Source organism: Phodopus roborovskii, unplaced genomic scaffold, assembly GCF_943737965.1.
Source record: "Phodopus roborovskii unplaced genomic scaffold, PHOROB, whole genome shotgun sequence".
In the NCBI taxonomy this organism is placed as follows: Eukaryota; Metazoa; Chordata; class Mammalia; order Rodentia; family Cricetidae; genus Phodopus; species Phodopus roborovskii.
The window spans coordinates 10,762,162-10,782,566 of NW_026126540.1; the positions used below are offsets into that span (position 1 = coordinate 10,762,162).

Genomic DNA, 20,405 nt, shown 5'->3' on the forward strand with positions numbered 1-20,405 from the left:
TGAAAACATGAAAAAAATAAAAAATTATAACTGATGAATTTGTGTGTGTGTGTGTATGTGTGTGAAAGTAGGAGAAGACAGACACATGATATATTGGAAATATTTTAATGATCATAAAGCAAATGCTTTCAAACAAAGGGAAACTGACATTTAAGAATGAGTAATAATTTGACAGCCGTATTGTGGGGTGTTGTGTGACTTGTCCTGCAGAGACCTAAACAAATACCTATTCATCCCAAATAAAGTACTAATAATAAACCAAAAACATTCTGCTCAAGCCTAGCATGATTAACTGATAAATTTATTGGGGTTCCTTTGGGCATATAGTTAAGGAGCTTCTTCACAGGAGCATGGGTGCAGATGCTTTGTAAAAAAAAAAAAATGTGTTATGCAGCTTGGCACACCTCTAATTCCAGCACTCATTAGGGAAAGACTGGAGGATCTCTGTAAGTTTGAGGCTAGTCTAGTCTACAAAACAAGTTCCAGGATGTACACCAAAGCTATGTCTCTAAAGAAAAACATGTTATGCTTATTTAATGTCCTTTTGTAACATGGATGGTACTGGTTATGCATGAGGTAGTTAAAAGTTACCTTATTTATTTATTTATTTATTTATTTATTTATTTTACATCCTGACTGTGGCTTCTGCTCCCTTCTCACCTCCCATTTCATTCCTGCACTTCCTCTCTGACTCCTCCATCAACTCTCTGGTTAAAAGGGGCAGGCCTTCCATGCTTATCAACAAAGCATGACACATCAAGTTGCTGTAAGACCTCTTTCTGTACCAAGGATGGACAAGGCCACCCAGTGTGAGGAATAGGGACACAAAATCCATCCAAAATATTAGAGACAGTCCCTGCACCCACTTCTAGGAGTCTCACAAATAGACAAAGTTACACATCTCTTAGATATATTAGAGGACCCAGGTTGGTCACATGCAAGCCCCTTTGTATATGTAGACTCCATGAGCTTCCATAAGCCCAGGCCAGTTGTCCTGTGGGTTTTTTGTTTTTTTTTTTTTTTTTTTTTTTTTGATGTTCCTGATGACTCTGACTTGTGTATTTCTTCTTCCCACTCTTCAGGAGGATCCCCAGAGCTTGGCCTAATGTTTGGCTATGTGTCTCTGCATCTATTTTAATCAGTGATTGGATATAGTAGGCTATCTCATGACAATTAGGATAGTCTCCAATCATGTTTTTCTTTCTGAGTCTGAGTTAATTCACTTAGGTTAACTTTTTCTAGTTCTATCCATTTGCCCTCAAATTTGATGATGCCATTTTTTTTAACAGCTGAATAATATTCCATTATTTAAATGTCCAATTTTCTTTATCTTTTCTTCAACTGAAGGACATCTTTGTTATTACAAAAAAAATATTCCCTAGAGTGATATTATTCAGTCTTGAGGTAGATTGATTCCAAATTTACTGTATCTCGGTTTCAGTCTTTGATCCATCCATCTCAACTTGACTTTTGAGCAGGGTGATAGATATAACATGATTAAAAGGAGATAATGTTTTTGTGACAATGGTACATTGTATCTTCTCTGATCCATCCAAAATATAGAGTACTATAAATATCAAATGACATTAATGGAAATCCTCTGTACATCAATGTTTGAGGGAATGGCATTTTAAATAATACTGACTCAATAGGCCTCATCCACTTAAGGTTTGCTGAACTGTATTGAGCTAGTGCCATATACTAGTATCTTATGAACTTCTAACAAGGTTTTAACAGTGAGCTGAAATTGTATAGGGTTGTAATGATTTATCCTTAAAGAAGAGTTAAACCTTATAAGTATATTAACTATTGTATTATGTACAAATATTTAGAGTAGTAGTCATGGTTAATTTACCTTACCTTTATTAGTATACCTTTTATTGCATGTTCCCAAAGAGATTTATTTTTAATGCAAGCCTTACATTTTTATCTTGAGAGTGATTTTAAAAAATACCAGTGTTTTGTTATTAACAGAGGCTAATGTTGATCGGGAGGTCTAACTATTAATATCTACATACCAGAGAGCTCTGATTCAATGTGTAAGAATTTCTTAATAATATTGAAGATTTTTAAAAATATATTTCCTTATCGTATAAAGTGTTTTCTCTTATTTTCAAAATTTTAACTTACACAGGTGAAATCAATAAAGATGTTTAAGTCCTTGTCCACTGTTTTGATTCTTGGATTCATCTTCCTGGAGTCTGAAGGAAGGCCAACAAAAGAATCAGGATATGGCGTTAAATCCTACCAACCTCTTACAAGATTACGACACAAGGTATGGCCTAGTTGTCAATCTACTCAAGTGGCATCTAGTCTATTTGTGAACTAAGAGATTAGATGTCAGTTTACTATTCATTTAAGGACATTTATTTCCAAACATAATTTAAATAATGTTTATTTGGTGGTGCATGCTTTTAATCTCAGCACTCAGGAGAAAGAGGCAGGTGGATCTCTGTGAGTTCCAGGCCAGCCTGGTCTACAGAGCTGGTTCCAGGATAGGCTCCAAAACAACACAGAGAAACCCTGTCTCGAAAAATAAACAACAACAAAAATGGGAAATATCAGCAACTGAGAAATTATAGTTTGGTGAATGAAATATTATCTTGATAATGAATAGATGTAGTATGGTTATAAAAACATACTGCAATAGGTAGGATCTGGGGAGAGAGAGATGAATAGTTAAGAACACATATGGTTGCTACAAAGAAACTGAGTTGGTTCACAGTTCATCTGTCATCTCACAGCCACTTTTCACTCCATCTTCAGGGGATCTTGCTCCTCTTCTGGATTCTATGGCAGTTGCACGTACATGCACAAAAAACAACAAGGTCATACACATGTGCATGTCACTAAAAAATACAATTACTCATTTAAAATTAATGTTAAAATTTCTCCCAAGTATTAGTAATGATTTATATACCAAGAGTTAAGACTGAGACAGTTAATTTCTAATATTTTCACACATATCTTAGAGTAGTGATGTAAGGTGAAAACAATGTATTGTTTTCTATAAATCTCTACAATTATACACACACACACATACACATTCATATATATATATATATATATATATATATATATATATATATGTTGGCAAAATTCAGCTTGAATAGAAATTATTGGATAGTTTCATATAATCTTTAAATATCAGGTTCCTTGATATAAAAAAGTGTTTTGGGACAAATACTTTTTCATGTTCAAGTTTTTCAAGAGCAAAATAAATAAGTTTATCTTACAATGCACATAGCCAGCAAATATTAACTTTGGTTTGCTTCCTTGCTTTAAAATGTATGTTTTGAGGTCAGAAAGTAACCATACCTGTTCTGTGTGCACATAAAACACTGTTGAGGTAAAACTTTGGTAGAGAATTTATGGGTAAAGTGATCAATTATATCCCATCGGTTATCTGCAAAATACAAGACAAAATATTTATGCATCAGTAAGAACATTTATTAGAATATTTTCCAGTTAAATTTACATGTTAAAATATTGATTTACTTATCTATACAGCTTAACATGTTTTAAAGAAAAGATATAATTAATAGGAATAAGCTTGAGAAGAACATTCATGTTCCAATATAATTATGTTTTAATATTTTTATTTTATGCTTATTTCTAAATCAGTGAAAATGATATGTGATTATTGATATTAAAAAACAGGGCATAGATTGTCATGAAAACCCTACACTTTTAAATATCTTTGTTTGACTCTAAGATTAAGCTATATATAAAATATTCCTAGTGAGGGTTTGTATGTGTGTAAGCCTGTTTGTGCTCAGGTGGTATGTGTGTGAAAGTGATTATTTAAAAGAGTGAAAATAAACTACAAACTAGTAACCTGCAAAGGAAGACAGTAGTTAGTTTCATAGTGTCTACTTCAGTGCCTGATTCTAGGTTCCAGTCCTGGTTTCTTATCCTGAGTCCTCACAATGAGCAAGGTGCAATTAATTTTGGTCTTGCTGCTAATCATATTCAAGAAAGCAAACTGAGACAACCTACATATTCAGTACTTTTGAAACAAACAAAAATGAACTAATTTCTCAGATCATATTGAAATGTTACAGATAGGAACAAATATACACATATTTCATCATATCCAGCTTTATGTATCAAAAATGTGATTAAAATTCATTTATCTATGTCTTGCATTAAAATGAGTAACAATAAACTTGCCATACTAATTATAGAAATCTTAATTATACTCTACAAATATATGTCTGAGAGAGAGCTGATTGTGTGTTTTACTAATGTGTTTATCCTACTACATTATGCAACATCATCTGAGGCAATTCATTAGCACTCAGGAACTGTAAATGCAATCACTAAATCCAAATCCCACAAAGTTCTGCTTTTATTTATTTATTTTTTAATGTTTTTAAACCTTTGATATTGTGTATTCTTTCACAAGCCACTTTCTTATACCTTTTTAATTAATTGTGATATAGTCTGGGACACAGGACTGCACTTTCTGCTTGTATCAGTGACAATACTATAACTCAGAGAGGAGGATTAAAGGAGCTTTTCTGAAAGAAAGAGAATGTAGCAGCCATTATCAAAAAGACAGGAAAAGTCAGAAGATGGGATAGAGGATGGGGAAATGGACCCTAAAATTAAAGACAATGATCATAAAGCAGTATGACACAGACCTGAGAGAAATATCTGCTTTTTAGACTGATGGCACCATTCCCCCACAAACAAATAACTGTATTTTCATATTGTTTTCTGAAATAAGTGTGTAATGTTAGTGGTTATAGCCAGGTTCTATGGTAGCCTTCTAGCAGGTAGCCTCACTAAGAACAATAGAAATAACTTGGTTTATGGCTTTGTTATAAAAAAAAAATCTGCATTATAGTCAGAGTTCAATAATGATAAACTACCATGTTCATTGTGAAGAATTTCTAAATTTTGATACTTTAGTTCCTCTTGAGAATTAGTGCAATTGAGTACCATAGAGATATGTGTGTCACAAGATATTTATTATATAGCTACCACTCTACTTGATTCTCTGTTAAGTCTTTTAATTTTCTTATTGCTTCTGTTCTTTATTAGATATTATTAACTTCATTCTCTATGTTTGATCCTTTAAATTAATGGACCCTCTCATGGAAGAAATGGACTTATTGTGATTTTGTAGATAAGGGAATAGGATGTCATGGATGTTTAGAATCTGTTTATTGTAATGCCACCCAAAATTACAGATTAGGATTTAAAATAGAGTCTAAGTAATTTGATATAGATTTTTAGAAACTTAGTGTTTTCATAGGTATTTGAACTCTTTGCCATGTGTTTACAATTTATTATCCTTACAGTTTTTACATAATTTGGATTAATGTTTATTCCTTTTATTTATAATGTGTAACTGTTTTGGCTACATGAAATGTATGTTTATCACTTGCCTATGTGTTAACAGTGGTCAGAAGAGGGCATTGAAACCCCCAGAATTGGAAATACAGATTATTATAAGCCACTTTGTAGGCACTGGGAATAGAATCTGAGTTTCCCATGAAAGCAACAAGTCATTTTATCTGCTGAAATGTCTCTACACCTCCCAGAATAGCTGATCTCTTTATGGTCAGGTATTTAACTGTGTTTCCTTCCCTTACTAGGTAACTCTTTCCTCTACCACTTTATTTTTTCCTTTCTTTTCTTTCTTCTCACTGCCCAAGTCTCCTTGTATGGTCAGCATCTGCATTACAATGTCTGGCTATATGAGAATGGTGAGAATTTAGATGCAGCTGAACACTACTTCAAGTATATTTGCCTGTTAGCCTTTCTTCTGGTTGTCCTCCAGTATCATGTCTACTTCTTTAAATTAATCTCCTTAGTAAATTTCTCATTTATAGTACCATGATAGTTTACAATTTCCATGACAACCTTGAAAATTTCTAAACTGTCAAGCAGGAAGAGGAAGACAGAATCATTGGAGTCACATTGACCCTCTCCTAGAAATGTTAGGAATATTCAACACTTAAAAACCTTGTGATCTTCTCATTGCATGACTCTTTAATCTTTTGGTAGTATGGGGAGAAGAACTCCCAGTTCTGGCCTTTTATCGACCAATAAATAAAGTTTTATTTCCTTGCTTAATATCCTCTCTGTGACCACATAACCTCTTTTAGCCTTTTTAAGAGAGAAGCTTGTCTTGGAGAAAACAGAGAAACATTATGGCCAGTGAGTTAGGAACATATGTATATGAAACATAATTGTCTGAAAACTTTCTAATACCTAAAAAATATGCCAGAACCTCCCTTTCCCCTATACCATGACAAATTTTAACCATTTAATATTCCAGTCTGTTCAAAAAGAAGAAGAAGAAAAAAAAGAACACGATGAATAATATGTCCTGTTAGGGTACCATAGAACAAGGAATGGAGGAAAGCATTTTATTATGTTAAATTACTAAATTTTTGATTTGTTTGTCATTATACTGAGCTCCCAGCTTCATTTATTTATTTATTTATTTATTTATTTATTTATTTATTTATCTTATTTTAGATATCCATCCCATTTCCCTCTTCCTCTCTCCCTCCCTCCCATACCATCCCCCCCAACTACCCTCCTAACCTTCCCCCTCTCACTTCCCAGATGGCTAGGATGTTGAGCACTTTCTTAAGTGTCTTTCAGCCCTTTTGATTTCCTCTATTTAGAATTCTCCCTTCAGTTCAGTACCCCATTTTTTAATAGGGTTATTTGGTGTTTTGTTGACTAGTTTCTTGAGTTCTTTGGAGATCAGTCCTCAGTCAGATGTAGGATTGTTGAAGATCTTTTCCCAGTCTATGGGCTGCCATTTGGTCTTGTCCACTGTGTCCTTTGCCTTACAGAAGCTTCTCAGTTTGAGGAGGTCCCATTTATTAATTGTCGATCTCAGTGCTACTGGAGTTATGTTCAGGAAGCAGTCTCCTGTACCAATTTGTTCAAGGATGCCTCTCATTTTCTCTTCTAAGAGGTTCAGGGTGGCTGGATTTATGTTGAGGTCTTTGATCCATTTGGACTTGAGTTTTGTGCATGGCGATAGATATGGGTCTATCTTCAGTCTTCTACACACCATTATCCAGTTGTTCCAGCAGCATTTGTTGAAGATGCTTTCCTCCTTACATTGTATACTTTTATCTGTTTTGTTAAAAATCAGGTGTTCTTAAGTGTTGGGTTAATGTCAGAATTTTCGTTTCTCCCAGTTTCTTTCCATAGATAAACACAAACCTAGAACTCCTCCTTGTGCCTAGTACATATCATTCCTGTGTGACCTTTTTTTCCTGTTCTTTTTAAGCTCCTTGTTTCACCTTCTAATTTTTCTTACTTCACTTTTCCTTTATGTCTCCCCCACACAACACATTTTTCTAATTGCTTAGATATAATATCTTAAAATAAGCTAACCTCCTCTTCTTTATATATTCTGTAGTATTTTTGTACTGGCACTTCCTGATATTAACTGGCACTTTGCTTTTTTGACTCTAAATAATCCTTGAATCAGTACCTCTCTTGCCTGCTCCTCTACTTACAGTGCTTACAATACTCCCCCTGTATTGGCTGTTGAAAGTCTGCATGAAGATGGTAGTATTTTTTGAGTGTTGCTAATGGGACCACTTAAAAGTCTTTTAAGTGTCATCTGTATCTCTCTTTGAACAGAGTGTTATGTCCAGCCAACCTGGCAAATTGAAGTTGATCTATGTTTTTTACACTGAAATCAGTGTTTCTTTGTGAGGATCACTGTGTGAATGAAGCAAAGTGTGTGAAATTTAATCATTCTTGAGAATGTAACTGTTTACAATGATATCATATAATTCAAAGTTCTGATTTGTGGGATATGATTTTTTTCTTTTCTTTTGCTTTTGTGCTAACACTGATATATGTGGCCCTAATGGAAAGCAACAGGAAAGAAGTACAGGGAAAAAGATAAACACTAAGGATCCTCAGAATCCCAGTGCTGAAAAGTATGCATCTCTAAAAACCAAGACTATTATTTTGTTATTTCCTAACAGAGAGATTGAGGACAATTCATAGCAATTACATTGCTACTAACAGGGAATTTCAGAGATCGCTAAGATTATTATTATTATTATTATTATTATTATTATTATTATTATTATTTTTGGTGAGGTCAGGTAACAGTTTGGACTGAACATTGAAAAAAAATCTGTGGAGAGGGGATTTAAAAACTTACTGAGGAGAATTATTTAACCAAATGTTAAAGGGATTACTAGTTAAACTGTATAGATAAATTTATTCAGTGCATGTCAAGAAGGGTGAATGTTATTAAATCTTAAATTTTTTTAAGATAAATACCCTACATGTACAAAATACAGATTTTATTATTACTTTTTCACCTGGAGAAATCAATCCCAGTTTCACCTAATGTCTCTAGTACTTAATTTTTTTTATACTTCAAAAACTGTGTCTTGGGCTATAAAGCAAAGTAGAACAATAATTCCACAATTTTCACTGATAGAAAAGGTAAGTCTAAGAGACGCCATGGGTTTTCACAAAAATTCCTTTTTATTTTTTATTTTTTTTAACACAGAACAAGAAGATTGCCATGAGTTCTAGGCCAGCCTGGGGTGTAAATTGATTTTTCAGGACACCTTAAATTGAAGTGTGAAAACCTTTTCAAATTCAAAACAAGAAAACATTTTTCCCTTAATTTAAGAGACTGTGGCAACACTTGCTGAGCTAAGCATTTTGTAAATGTTTTAGTCGTGCAAGATGAATAACTTCTGGAGAATTGATGTAGATGATGTGCTGGCTACAGCCAACAGTAATGCATTTCGACTTATTGGTGAGGGGGTTTATCTAAATAATTCTCACCATGCACATAAACACAGAAAAATAATAAATCCATGAGTAATGGTATCATTACTATATCAGTTATAATGGATGTTTCATTATATATGTTGTCATATCTAGTTGTAGCTCTCAGGTACACAATAGGTTTGCCAACCATGTCAATAAAGATGAAACAAAGAAAATATGAAATAGAAACCCTTTTAGAAATATGTTGTGCTTGGATTACTGGTAGGGTTAGACACATTTTGAATTTTGTTACTCTTACATTAAAAGATTAAATTTGATATTATAATGGTGTAACTGCTGACAAAGTGGAATTCCTCTGAGCTCCTTGGTCCTCTTTTCCATCCATACTGAATGGCCAGAGGAAGTTGTAGTATGCTTTGATCAGTGACTATATTTGCATACTGTTAGTCACCATGAAAGTTTGAGATTATTTTTCTATCCATTAACTTTATACCTAATGTGTATATATATATATATATATATATATATATATATATATATATATATCTTCACAAGCAGTGGCATAACTCATAATCCTGTGGGTTAGGGACAAAGAACATGCCAATGTTCATAGCAATGGCAGTTGGCAAAGTATCAACATTTGGTCTGTAAGATGATTATGTTGTTTGAAGTTGGTGAAGCTAATACTCTCCTAAGAAACATATCATGGCTTTTAACAGTAATCCATAGTGATGTTATGTCAGATCCAGAGTGGGAAATCAATGATTATTAAAGAGAGAATTAAAGAAAACCCACAGCACTATTCAAGTTCTTCAACACAGTCATGAAGGTCCAGTCAGCTAGTATTGATTGTTGTATCTTCAATATAGCTATGCTTCTTTACTCTTCTGATCAAGAACATGCCTGATCAGGTAGCCTAGATTAAAATATGGTCAGTCTTTGGCTCAGTTTCTAAGTTCAAAGCCATGTTTGGATTGTTTTCCAATATATATTGAAACACACAGCAAGCTCAAACTAGCACTAAGTACATCTGTTTAAACTTACATACTGTGTGGGCAAAATGACTGAAAAGCCTGGTGAGTAGCCACAGCTTCATTTCTCCTCATAGCCAGTGAAAATCTTCTTAGAAGCTTTAACAGTATAATGTTAAATTAAGTTTTGGAAATGGTATTTATTTCTAACGAAAGTTTAGTTGTACCTCCAGAAAAAATTATTCATCATTTGATGGCCAAAGTCAATTTGCCTAACCAAAACAAACACAAGCGTATGTCTGGATTGTGAAATGCTTAAGCTAAGGCTCTATGACAGAAGATTGTTGTTCCTTGGGAATGAACTCTCAAGTCAGTAGGTGGTTTGAAGAGTGATGCGCCTCCTATGTCTGTGATCTCACATCTGAACATGTTTCTCAAAGCTTTAAAAATAGCTATTACTTGAAAAAGAGTGATTTTCTTTGAGAAATTCAACAAATACAATGCAAAAATGCATGATGAATTACCATCCTATTTATTTCCAATTAGTATTAAACTAAAAATGTAACTAAGGAAAATCAAGTACATGCACAATAAAATTAAATTTGTTGTCAATGATTCCATATATTCTATTATATGTATGTTTGGGCACATATAATAGTCTTGTTTCACACAAATATATATTTTTCTAAAGACTTGAGTCTCAGTGCTATTTGCTAGCCATTCATTATGTCTCTGTGTTTTTGCATGTGTCAGTGTGTATATAGTATTTGACCTTTTCTCTCCTTTGAGAATAGTCATTGATCAAAGATTGCCAGTGTTGTTGTAAAATAAAATATCATTTTTTTCTTTTTACTTCATGTTGTCTGTTTAATTCCCTAATCTTATGGTCAGAGCTACTTATAATTATTTTGTACGTGGAAAAATTAATGCAAGATCATATTGGTTCTGTAAACAAAAACTCATCTGAATCTATATTAATTAATCACATTTTACCAATGCATGCGTAGAAAAAAATATGTGTGTTTTTATTTTGACAAGTTCCATGTAGATACATTAAGAGTGTGTGTGTGTTTGTGTGTGTGTGTGTGTGTGTGTGTGTGTGTGTGTGTGTGTGTATGGACATAATATATGAAAGAATGGCTATAATTAGAAAAAGTAATGATTATACTTATTTGATATTTAAAATTAATATAGTTTCAAGTTGGCATTTTCAGTTATTACTTTGATATGTAAATGAGTTATATATTATTCCCTGCATCTTTATTTCTTAAATCTTTCATTGTGAATGCAATTAGGAAAGTTATATTACAAATGAGAAGAAATTTCATTTTAAGAGCTTGATATTCAGTAGGGTTAAGGGATTAAAAACTTTGTAGCATATACATAATTAAAAGACTGGGGTTATTTTAATTACTGTTATTATTTAGTGTTGAGTTTTCCTGTTTAGAGAGCTATAATAATATATAGAAAACATGTTACATACACATATAAACATATATATATACATACATATATATATATATTTACACACACACACACACAGACACATTGCAGGTAGGATGTGAGGACTGACCACTCATACTCTTTGTTGAAATTGACATAGGGAGCTACTGTGAATGAGAAATTAGAACCCATGTTTTTCACCTTCTTGTTGTGCTCAGTACTCTAGCCTCAAGAAAATACTTTTACCAATAAAAAGCACATTTTCTTATTATTGCAACACAATTATTAAGTGCCTCGTATATGAACAGGGTTGAATTGAGGATTCCACATTGAATTCTCTGGAATACACCCTAATTCATCATATGACTGTTAGTGAAATGAGCATCTCAAATGAATTGGCTCAAAACATGATTAAATGAAAATATAATTCAATATGTATTGAAATATATAATAAGGCAAGTGTCTCATAGGGAGTGCTAGGACAAAGTTTGCTTTATAGTAAGCTGTCTACAGGAAAATAAATGAGGCAATTAAATGTGTAAACAGGCTTAGATTAAAGGTGTTGAGCTTAAGAATTCAGGCTGAGAATGCATTTATCAGCTAGGTGGATTAAGAACAGGAACCTCTACACAGATGGAGCTGTCACCCATTAAGATAGAGATGTCTAATAATAAGTGTCTATTTTAATAGGCATTCAGTGCAAAGTGTGCTCAGAATTGGATGTATTATTTGTTGTTTCTTCTTTTTATTTATTTTATATAACCAAGTCCATTTAAATGAAAACAAACATATATAGACAATATTTGCGAATTTGGGCGTCGTTCTTTCTGAACTACTTCCTGCTGGTAAGGGGCGCTGTCATGGGGGATTCAAAGAAGATTCAGAAATCCTGGCTGTAGTCTATAAGGCTGCTTTGTCCAGCTGTTTTGAATGTAGGATCACCTGGTACTCTGTTTCAGGTAGTCTGGCTTGATCAAACCACATTAGTCTGGAAGGAATCCACATCTTTTCATTTTCTGTGGAAAAAAAATAGAAATCCTTTTCCCCAGTAACTTGTCCCTGAACTTAAATTTTGGTGTCAAAGCATTTTTTTTTTAAATTTAATTCATTATTTTACATGTCGATCCCAGTTCCCTCTCCTTCCCTCCCGCCCTCCCTCCCGCCCTCCCGCCCTCCCTCGTTCTCTTCCTCCCTCCCTCACTTTTTACTCTCTCTGCCCTCTCACATGCACTCTTACCACCCTCCCCTCCCATCCCCCCACCCCAATTCCATATGTAGGGGAATGCCATCCAGTTGGTGTCATGTAGATCTCACAGGTCATGTGAAGTAGGGACTAGGGCTTCTCTCCTGTCTCTAGATTAAGGCAGTTATCCCTCCATGGGGGATATGTTCACCAAGTCCTTTTGTGAAAGGAAAACATGTGCAACCAGGAAGATTGAGCCTGGTTAGGAATAGAAGACAGGAGAGAGAGAGAGAGAGAGAGAGAGAGAGAGAGAGAGAGAGAGAGAGAGAGAGAGAGAGAGAGAGAGAGAACATAAAAGAGGGAGCCAATATTGGTTTGAAGATAAAATTGAACACAAAGAAAGGTCTAGAGAACTACAAGACTGCTGCCAACTAACAATTTGAGCTTCCTTGGAAAGGCTACCATAAATGCCCTTCCCGGAGAGTGAGATCAACAACTAACTTCTCCATGGAGCCCTCAACTAATGCCTGTTGGAAACAGGAGCAAACACCCATACATAAACAATGAGTCGAAGTAGAACCCAAATGCAGATGGAGAGCACAAGACCAGGTGCCAGAAACACATAGAGACAGCTTACCTGAACAAGGAGGAGCTAACGGGCCACCAGACTGATAGCTGGGAAGCCAGCACGGGACTGCCTCAGGCACCCCTGAATATGGGTCTCAGCCAGAAGGACTGAGCAGTCTAAGGGACCTCAGACAGTGGAGCCAGGATGTTGTTTCTTTCTTTTTATCACAGTTTTCCTTTAGTAATTGATTTTAATTATAAGGGTCATTGTAGGTTAATAGCAAAAATGATAAGACAATACCTAGACTTCCAAGTGTTCTCATTTCCATATAGAGAGCCTTTGTCTGTTATTCAGGCTGTAGAGCAGAGTGGTGAATTTCTTACAGTCATCCAGGGATGGTTGGTTGTCATCCAAAGCTCACAGTTTGCAGAAAGATTCATTTTTGGACTTGATTTGAAACCATGTGAAGTTTTCATGAGTATGAACCAACATAAATAGCATATTTCCATAGGTTAATTTTCTGCATCCTTCCTATTCACCTTTTCTAAAACATAATTCTTCTTTTCATATTTTTTACCTTCTCTATAATTGAAATCACAAAGTAACAGGGTTATACATATTGGCTTCTATCCTTTAGTGCCATGCATTCAAGGTTACTGAATAGATATTTATGACTTAATGGCATATTTCTGCTTTAGAACTAAATAATGTCCCATGGCCTGTATGCGTGCACACGCGCAAACACATGCGCGCGCGCGCGCGCGCGCACACACACACACACACACACACACACACACACACACACACATACTTTCTCTTTCTGAGGGGCACTTTGTTTGCTCACTTCATAGTTATTTAAGAAATCTGCTGTGAATATCAGTCTATATATTTATGTTTAGCTGTTGGTATAAATTTTCAGGCTGATTACTGGCTACTAATGTCAAGTATGCATTTACCTTTGAAAGAAATTGTCAAACTATATTTTAAAGTACTATCTACAGTGTAGTATTGCTCTATTGCTCCACACCTCTCCCAGTGTTTGGAATTTTACTTATTCTACAGTTTTATTATGTTAACTTATTTAATGTTCAATTCCACAGTGACAAGCATTTAAAGTATTTTCTTAGGTCAATTTTCCCCATGGGTCTTATTTGATGATGATATATGACCAGGATTTTACTATGTTGTAAGTGAACCACTAGTGCTTTCTTCTCTGTAATGTAAAGAAGTCATTTGGATAACATTTTAGGTGCCTTTTACAGAAGTTTCTCAGGTAATTTGACTTCTTTTCCTTGGCAGTGTGTTTTAGTTTGCGAACGCTATATATTTTAATAATGCATTAGTGTACTTTTTATTTTTTTTATCATCTATTTTTTAATTGAAGTTTTTGAAGTGATTTCTTTTTTAAATTCTGTTTTCAGGTTTTTGGTCCCCTGCCTCATTTTTTGAAAGATATTGTGTGTAGGCCTAGATTCTATTACTTTACTGTATGTATATTCCAGATTTAATGAATTATTTCTATGCACCATCATTGTATCACTTGTGTTTCTTATCAAAGATCTTGTATTTGTTTATTAACAGTCATGTGTTTCAATGGTGATGGTTCAGGTCTGAAGAGCTAAGCAATTGCCAATGAACTGTTACCTTCATTAAGTCCTAAATGAAAATGGAAATATTATTATGATAAATATAACTGACAAAATAAGTATTAAGTGCCACTCAACAGGAGAATAAGTAAGAAAAGCAGGTGGGAAAACGACAACAGATTAAAAACTTTATGCCCCAGTTAAGACAAATCAAAACCACCCAAGAATGACAGTGATTAAGTTAATTTTGTATAATTTTTGGCTTTGTAGCTGCTTTATTATTCTTATATTCTCAGATTATTTTTCACCTCAGGGAAATATGGTTAGCCAAAAAACAATTATATGAAATTTCTCCCAAGAAATGCCACCACATCTTTAAAATTAAATGTTATCTGGGCTCTCTCAGTCTATTAGAGAGAAGAGTTTCTACAGTAAGGTCTAACTTTACCAATTTTTAGCATATGTGTTGTGCTGTTTTGTTCCTGAAATAAAATGACCAAACACAATCCACTTTGAGAAGGAAGGATTTGCTTCTGAGTACAGGATGGCAGCAAGACCATGAAGCAGCTGGTCTGCAGCAAGAAAGCAGAGACATATAAATTCTCATGCTCACTGCTTTCTGTCTCTAGTCAGTCCATCACCCAGCACTGAAATGGTGTTGCCCACAGTAGGTGCGTCTTCCCACTTCAATGAATCCAACTTGGATAATTGCCTCATAGGCATGTCCTGAGTCTGGTCTATTAGGAGGCTGTTGATCATCACATTGACAAATACTGAAAAACAAAACATCAAAGCTAACTCCAATAAAAATCACAAATAATGATCATCCATTTCAAATTCTCTTTAAAAGAGTATAAATGTGGGCTCACTCGTCAGCCTTGAGCTTGATCTCAGCACTTCAAAAAGTAAACAAAGAGCCTAAGTAAGTATTAGCTACCATACCAAAACTCTAGTTTGTACCAAATAATAATAAAAAAATGAATAATTGAAAAATCTTCTATAGTATTAAGTACCATTTAGAAATGAAATAAAAACACATGTGAAATGGCATATTTATATTTCTTGTCTTAATTTTCTTTGTAAATGAAATGATAAGATGTATTATGGTATCCATCATTCAGGTTTCCTCGTGAAAGAGACTACCAGTACTGTTAACCTTAAAGGTTATACACAATCTGGCATCAAGGATAGATTACTAGTTGCTTCACCATTCTTCTTGGATGAATCTCACAGAAAAACAATAAGCTTTGTACTTGTAGGCTACCTTCATACCACTTATTCCATTTATGTGTTTGAAAAACTATGTGGGCCAGAAACAGAAACCAGATTTCTAGAGTGAGGGACTTCTTTCCCATATCTTGTACTCCTTAATTTCCATGTCCTTCTATCCTGCCCAAATTGTTATTCCACTGTTCGGAACATTTAAAGGTAAGCAGTATTTTGCAAAATTTGTCTTAAACCATTGACAGGGTAGTGGAGTGTATGTATTGTCATAATTTAAGAACAACACTATCAACAGTAATAGAACAATGGTTGATTGGTAGCTTTTATGATTACTCAATGATACAGAAATTTCACCTGTGTGTGTGTGTGTGTGTGTGTGTGTGTGTGTGTGTGTGTGTATAAACCTGCATCTGTGTACATCCTCTCATGCAATGAGATTAATGTATGTCAGCTGTGAGCCTGAGTTATGCTTGTGTGACATGATTCTTGCTTCAAATTAATGGAAAGAATAAAAACTCTCTGAGAAGCTTGCTTAAGATATGTTATAACAGTGATCTGCAAAGCAGAATAATGATGTCCCCTAATACCAGTGGATCTCAGGTTTTATTATAGTGGCTGTAGGACAGAAGGTTGGAGCAGTGGTTAGTTTTAATCACTGTTGAAGAAGCTCAGCTTGTGTTTCTTTGCCATCACACATACTGAGCTTTAGGTTTTAGTACTCATATGGAAAACAACTTCATCCTTATAAATGATGGGAAACTATTTTTATCACTTATGGTAATTATGATTCGAGTTCCATGCTTATAAACAATTTCAGAAAATTATAACCCAAATTACCAAATCTTCTTTGTAGAACTTAATTTCATTAATTGATGTGGAATTTTGTAGTCTTTTATAGAGACTCAAATAAAGCCCAATTAATGCCATTAACTTATTTAATTTGGACAGACATTGATTTGAATGTATTTTCAATTTAAAAATTCTCCCATTCAAATTTAGGTTTGGCTTGCTTCATTCAGGCTGAAAGTAACAGTACTTACTGAAATGAATGCAGACATCAGAGCTCTGCAAACTCTTTATGTCTTTGAGTATGGCATATATTTACTTGTAAATTTACTCCAAATTATGTACATTGATGAATTAAAATTTTTTGAATATGAGTAATCACCTTTCCATGATTAACAAGCTATTACTTTCAAATATACAACCTGATTAGGTATAATTGAGAAAATATATTATATTAAAAAAGAATAAAGTATGGCTCTCTTAGGGTTCTCTTTGTTTCCTAGCTTCTCTGTAGGTGTGGCTTGTAGGTGGGTAATCCTTTGCTCATCTAATATGCATATATGTATGAGTATGTACCATGTTTGTCTTTTTACGACTGGGTTACCTCATTCAGGATGATTTCTTCTAGTTCAATCCATTTACCTGTGAATTTCTAGATTCCATTGTTTTTTGTTTTTTGTTTTTTGTTTTTTTTTTTTTTTTTTTTTTTTTTGTCTTCTGAGTAACACTTCATTGTGTAAATGTATCACATTTTCTTTATCCATTCTTGATTAGAGGGACATCTAGGTTGCTTCTGACGTGGTTGCTCAGAGAAGGGTAAAGGGACAAGATCTTCTTTTGAGAGCACAGGGGTAGGGAAGAGGGAATTAGGAGAAAGAGAAGAAGAGAAGAGAAGGGGGGGAGGAAGACATGAAGGATCAGAAAGTTTGAGTTGGGGGAAGAATAGAGGAGAGCCAGAAAAGACATACCTTAACAGAGAGTGCTATTATAGGTTTAAAGAGAAATCTGGCACTAGGGAAATATCCATAGATATACTAGGATGACTCCAACTAACAATCTAACCAAGCTATCTTAAATGCCCTTTCTCTATAATAAGATTGATGACTACCTTATATGCCATCATAGACCTTCATTCAGTAGCTGATGTAAAGAGAAGAGACCTACAGCTAATCACTGAGCCAGTTTCATGGAATCCAGTCGTAGAGGGTGGGGGAGTGATGAGCAAAGGCCTCAAGACCTTGCTTGGGAAACCCACAGAAACAGCTGACCTGAACAAGGGGAGCTCATGAACCCCAGACTGACAGCTGGGAAACCAACATAGGACTGACCCAGACTCCCTGTATATGGGTGTTAGTTAGGAGGACTAGATAGTCTATGGGGCCTCTAGTAATGGATCAGTATTTATCCCTAGTATAAGAATAGACCATGGATGCCCATATGGAGAGATACTCTCTCAGCCTAGTCACATGGCAGAGGTCCTAGGCCTTGTGCCAATTGATATGACAGACTTTGAAGACTCCCCATGGAAGGATTTACCTTCCCTGTGGAGCAGAACAGGGATGGACTGGGATTTGGTGGAAGTGAAATGGGAGGTTGAGACAGGGAAGGAAGTGGGATTGACATGTAAAAGCAACCTTTTTTCAAATTTAAATAAAAAAGGAAAAAAAATGACCTCCTCCCACTGTGTGCTATGCCATCTCTGGGCAGGTCATTAGGATTAGATAAAAAAATCAAACTGAGAATTTCATGATAAAAAACACATTGACTAGCAGTTCTCCAGTTCCTGCCTTCAGATTCTTGTTCCAACTTTCCTCAATGATGAACTCTGTAGCCAAAAAATACTGTATTCAATAGTGTAAATCTGGGAGCCAGAAACATGGTACTCCCTAGGGAAGAGCACATCAATTGATTGCTAGTGCCAAACAGTCAGATTTGAAAATATACATATATGTTATAATATATGATCTCTGCAGGTTATATTTAAGAACATATATGTATATACAAATACATAGATGCATGCAATAGTAATTTTTTTAAAAAAATGAGTCCTTGAATTTGAAGGAGAGTAGGGAGGGGTTAAGGGACAGTGTGGAAGGAGAAAAAGGGGAGGTAGAAATGTTCTATTATATTACAATCCCAATAAAAAATAAAAATCTAGGTGAGGGCTTTAGGATGGCATATAAGGTATTTATCAATCTCATTACCAGGGAAGATCTCTACCATTGCTGGGGTTATCCTTGTAGGTCTCTGGACATTTCCCTTGTTCCAGTATTTTCTTCAAACCTATAATGGCTACCTCTATCATGGTATCTCTTTTCTTGCTCTCCTCTATTCCTCCCCCGACTCAATCTTCCTGCTCCCTCATGTTCTCCTTTCCCCTCCTCATCCCCCCTATTTTCCCCTAACTCCTTCTCCACTCACTGCCCTCCTCTGCTCCCAATATGCTCAGGAGATCTTGTCCTTTTCTCCTTCTGTTGGGGATCTTGTATGTCTCTCTTATGGTTCCCCTTGCATCCTATCTTCTCTGGCTGTGTGAATTGTAGGCTGGTGATACTTTTGTCTATGTTTAAAATCCATATATGAGTGAGTACATACCATCCTCATCTAGTAGCTGATGGAAACAGAAGCAGGCACCCACAGCTGAAATCTGAGCTAAACTACTGGAGTCCAGTTGAAGAGAGGGAGGAGTGATGAGCAAGGGGGATGGGACTAAGCTGCAGAAACCCATGGAGACAGCTGACCTGAATAAGGGGGAGCTCAAAGACTCCAGACTGATAGCTGGAAAACCAGAATGTGACTGACCCAGACCCCATGAACGTTGGTCTCAGTTAGAAGGCCTGGGCAGTCTATAGGACCTTTGACAGTAGAACCAGGTTGTATTCCTAGTGCATGAAAACACTTAGAGAGCACAATCCCAATGGAGGGATACTCCCTTAGCCTAGAGGCAGTTGGGAGGTCCTAGTCCCTACCCCAAAGGACTTCAAAGAGTTTGATGATCTCTTCTGGAAGCCCTTCACCTTCCCTGAGGAGTGGTTGGGGAATGGAATGGGAGGGGAGTGGTCAAGGGGTATGAGAGGTTGGGAGGGAGAGAGAACTGGGATCGATATGAAAATATGAAGTAGTAGTAGTAATAGTAATAGTAGTAGTAGTAGTAGTAGTAGTAGTAATAAAAGAAATACATTAAAGCCAAAATAAACTCATTAATCTCTCACACTGTTTTTGCTCATGGTTTTTACAACAGAAAGAAAGCTGTTTTCAGGGAGGAGGATTTTGGACCAGATATGGCTCAGGTCCTCCATATCCTGTATCTGCATTGCATGGTGTCTTACAATGAAAATAACTTTTCCTGTACCTTTCTCTCTCTGTTTTGTATTCTTCCAGTATCGATGCTTTGTAAAGATATATTTAATTTTAAGAACTTTATATGTTCTGCTATTTAATTTTTTTGATAATTTGAAATCACTCCTTATAGGGAAATAAAATATTCTGTGGTTTTCAAATTTATTTTATAAGGAGTCAACTTCAGGTATTTTCTCATCGATTCTCTTGTATTTTTAGGTTGTAAACATAAAATGCAAGGAATAAATGTCTACCTAAATATGTGACATTTCTTTCATAATCTTTAAAGGAGCTTTACATTCTTAACATTAATTATTAGAATGAGAAAACATGTCTACCTGATGCCAAACTCTTTCTAGAAAAAGGAAGTATTTTTCTATCAACCTTAATTTTTGATTTTTTACCAGGCCTTGTGTGAACTTATATTCACAACATTCATCCAACAGGAGTTAGATCACATCCTAAGATGACTGTTCATTGGACTTTATAAATTTAATGTTTCAAAGACTTTTATTACACTTACTTAGCCATTAAAGTACAAGACAATGGTCAATTTC

General features: G+C 35.0%; 1 protein-coding gene across 1 annotated transcript in view; it reads left to right on the top strand.

Annotated features, from left to right (window-relative positions):
* The first annotated feature begins 2,138 nt into the window (after positions 1-2,138).
* Fstl5 (follistatin like 5) overlaps positions 2,139-20,405 on the top strand; it is a 530,620-nt gene continuing 512,353 nt past the window's right edge. The window contains exon 1 of the mRNA XM_051199180.1: positions 2,139-2,275. Coding sequence (XP_051055137.1) covers positions 2,150-2,275 — 126 coding nt within the window. The 5' untranslated portion in view covers positions 2,139-2,149. The remainder of the gene's footprint in view (positions 2,276-20,405) is intronic.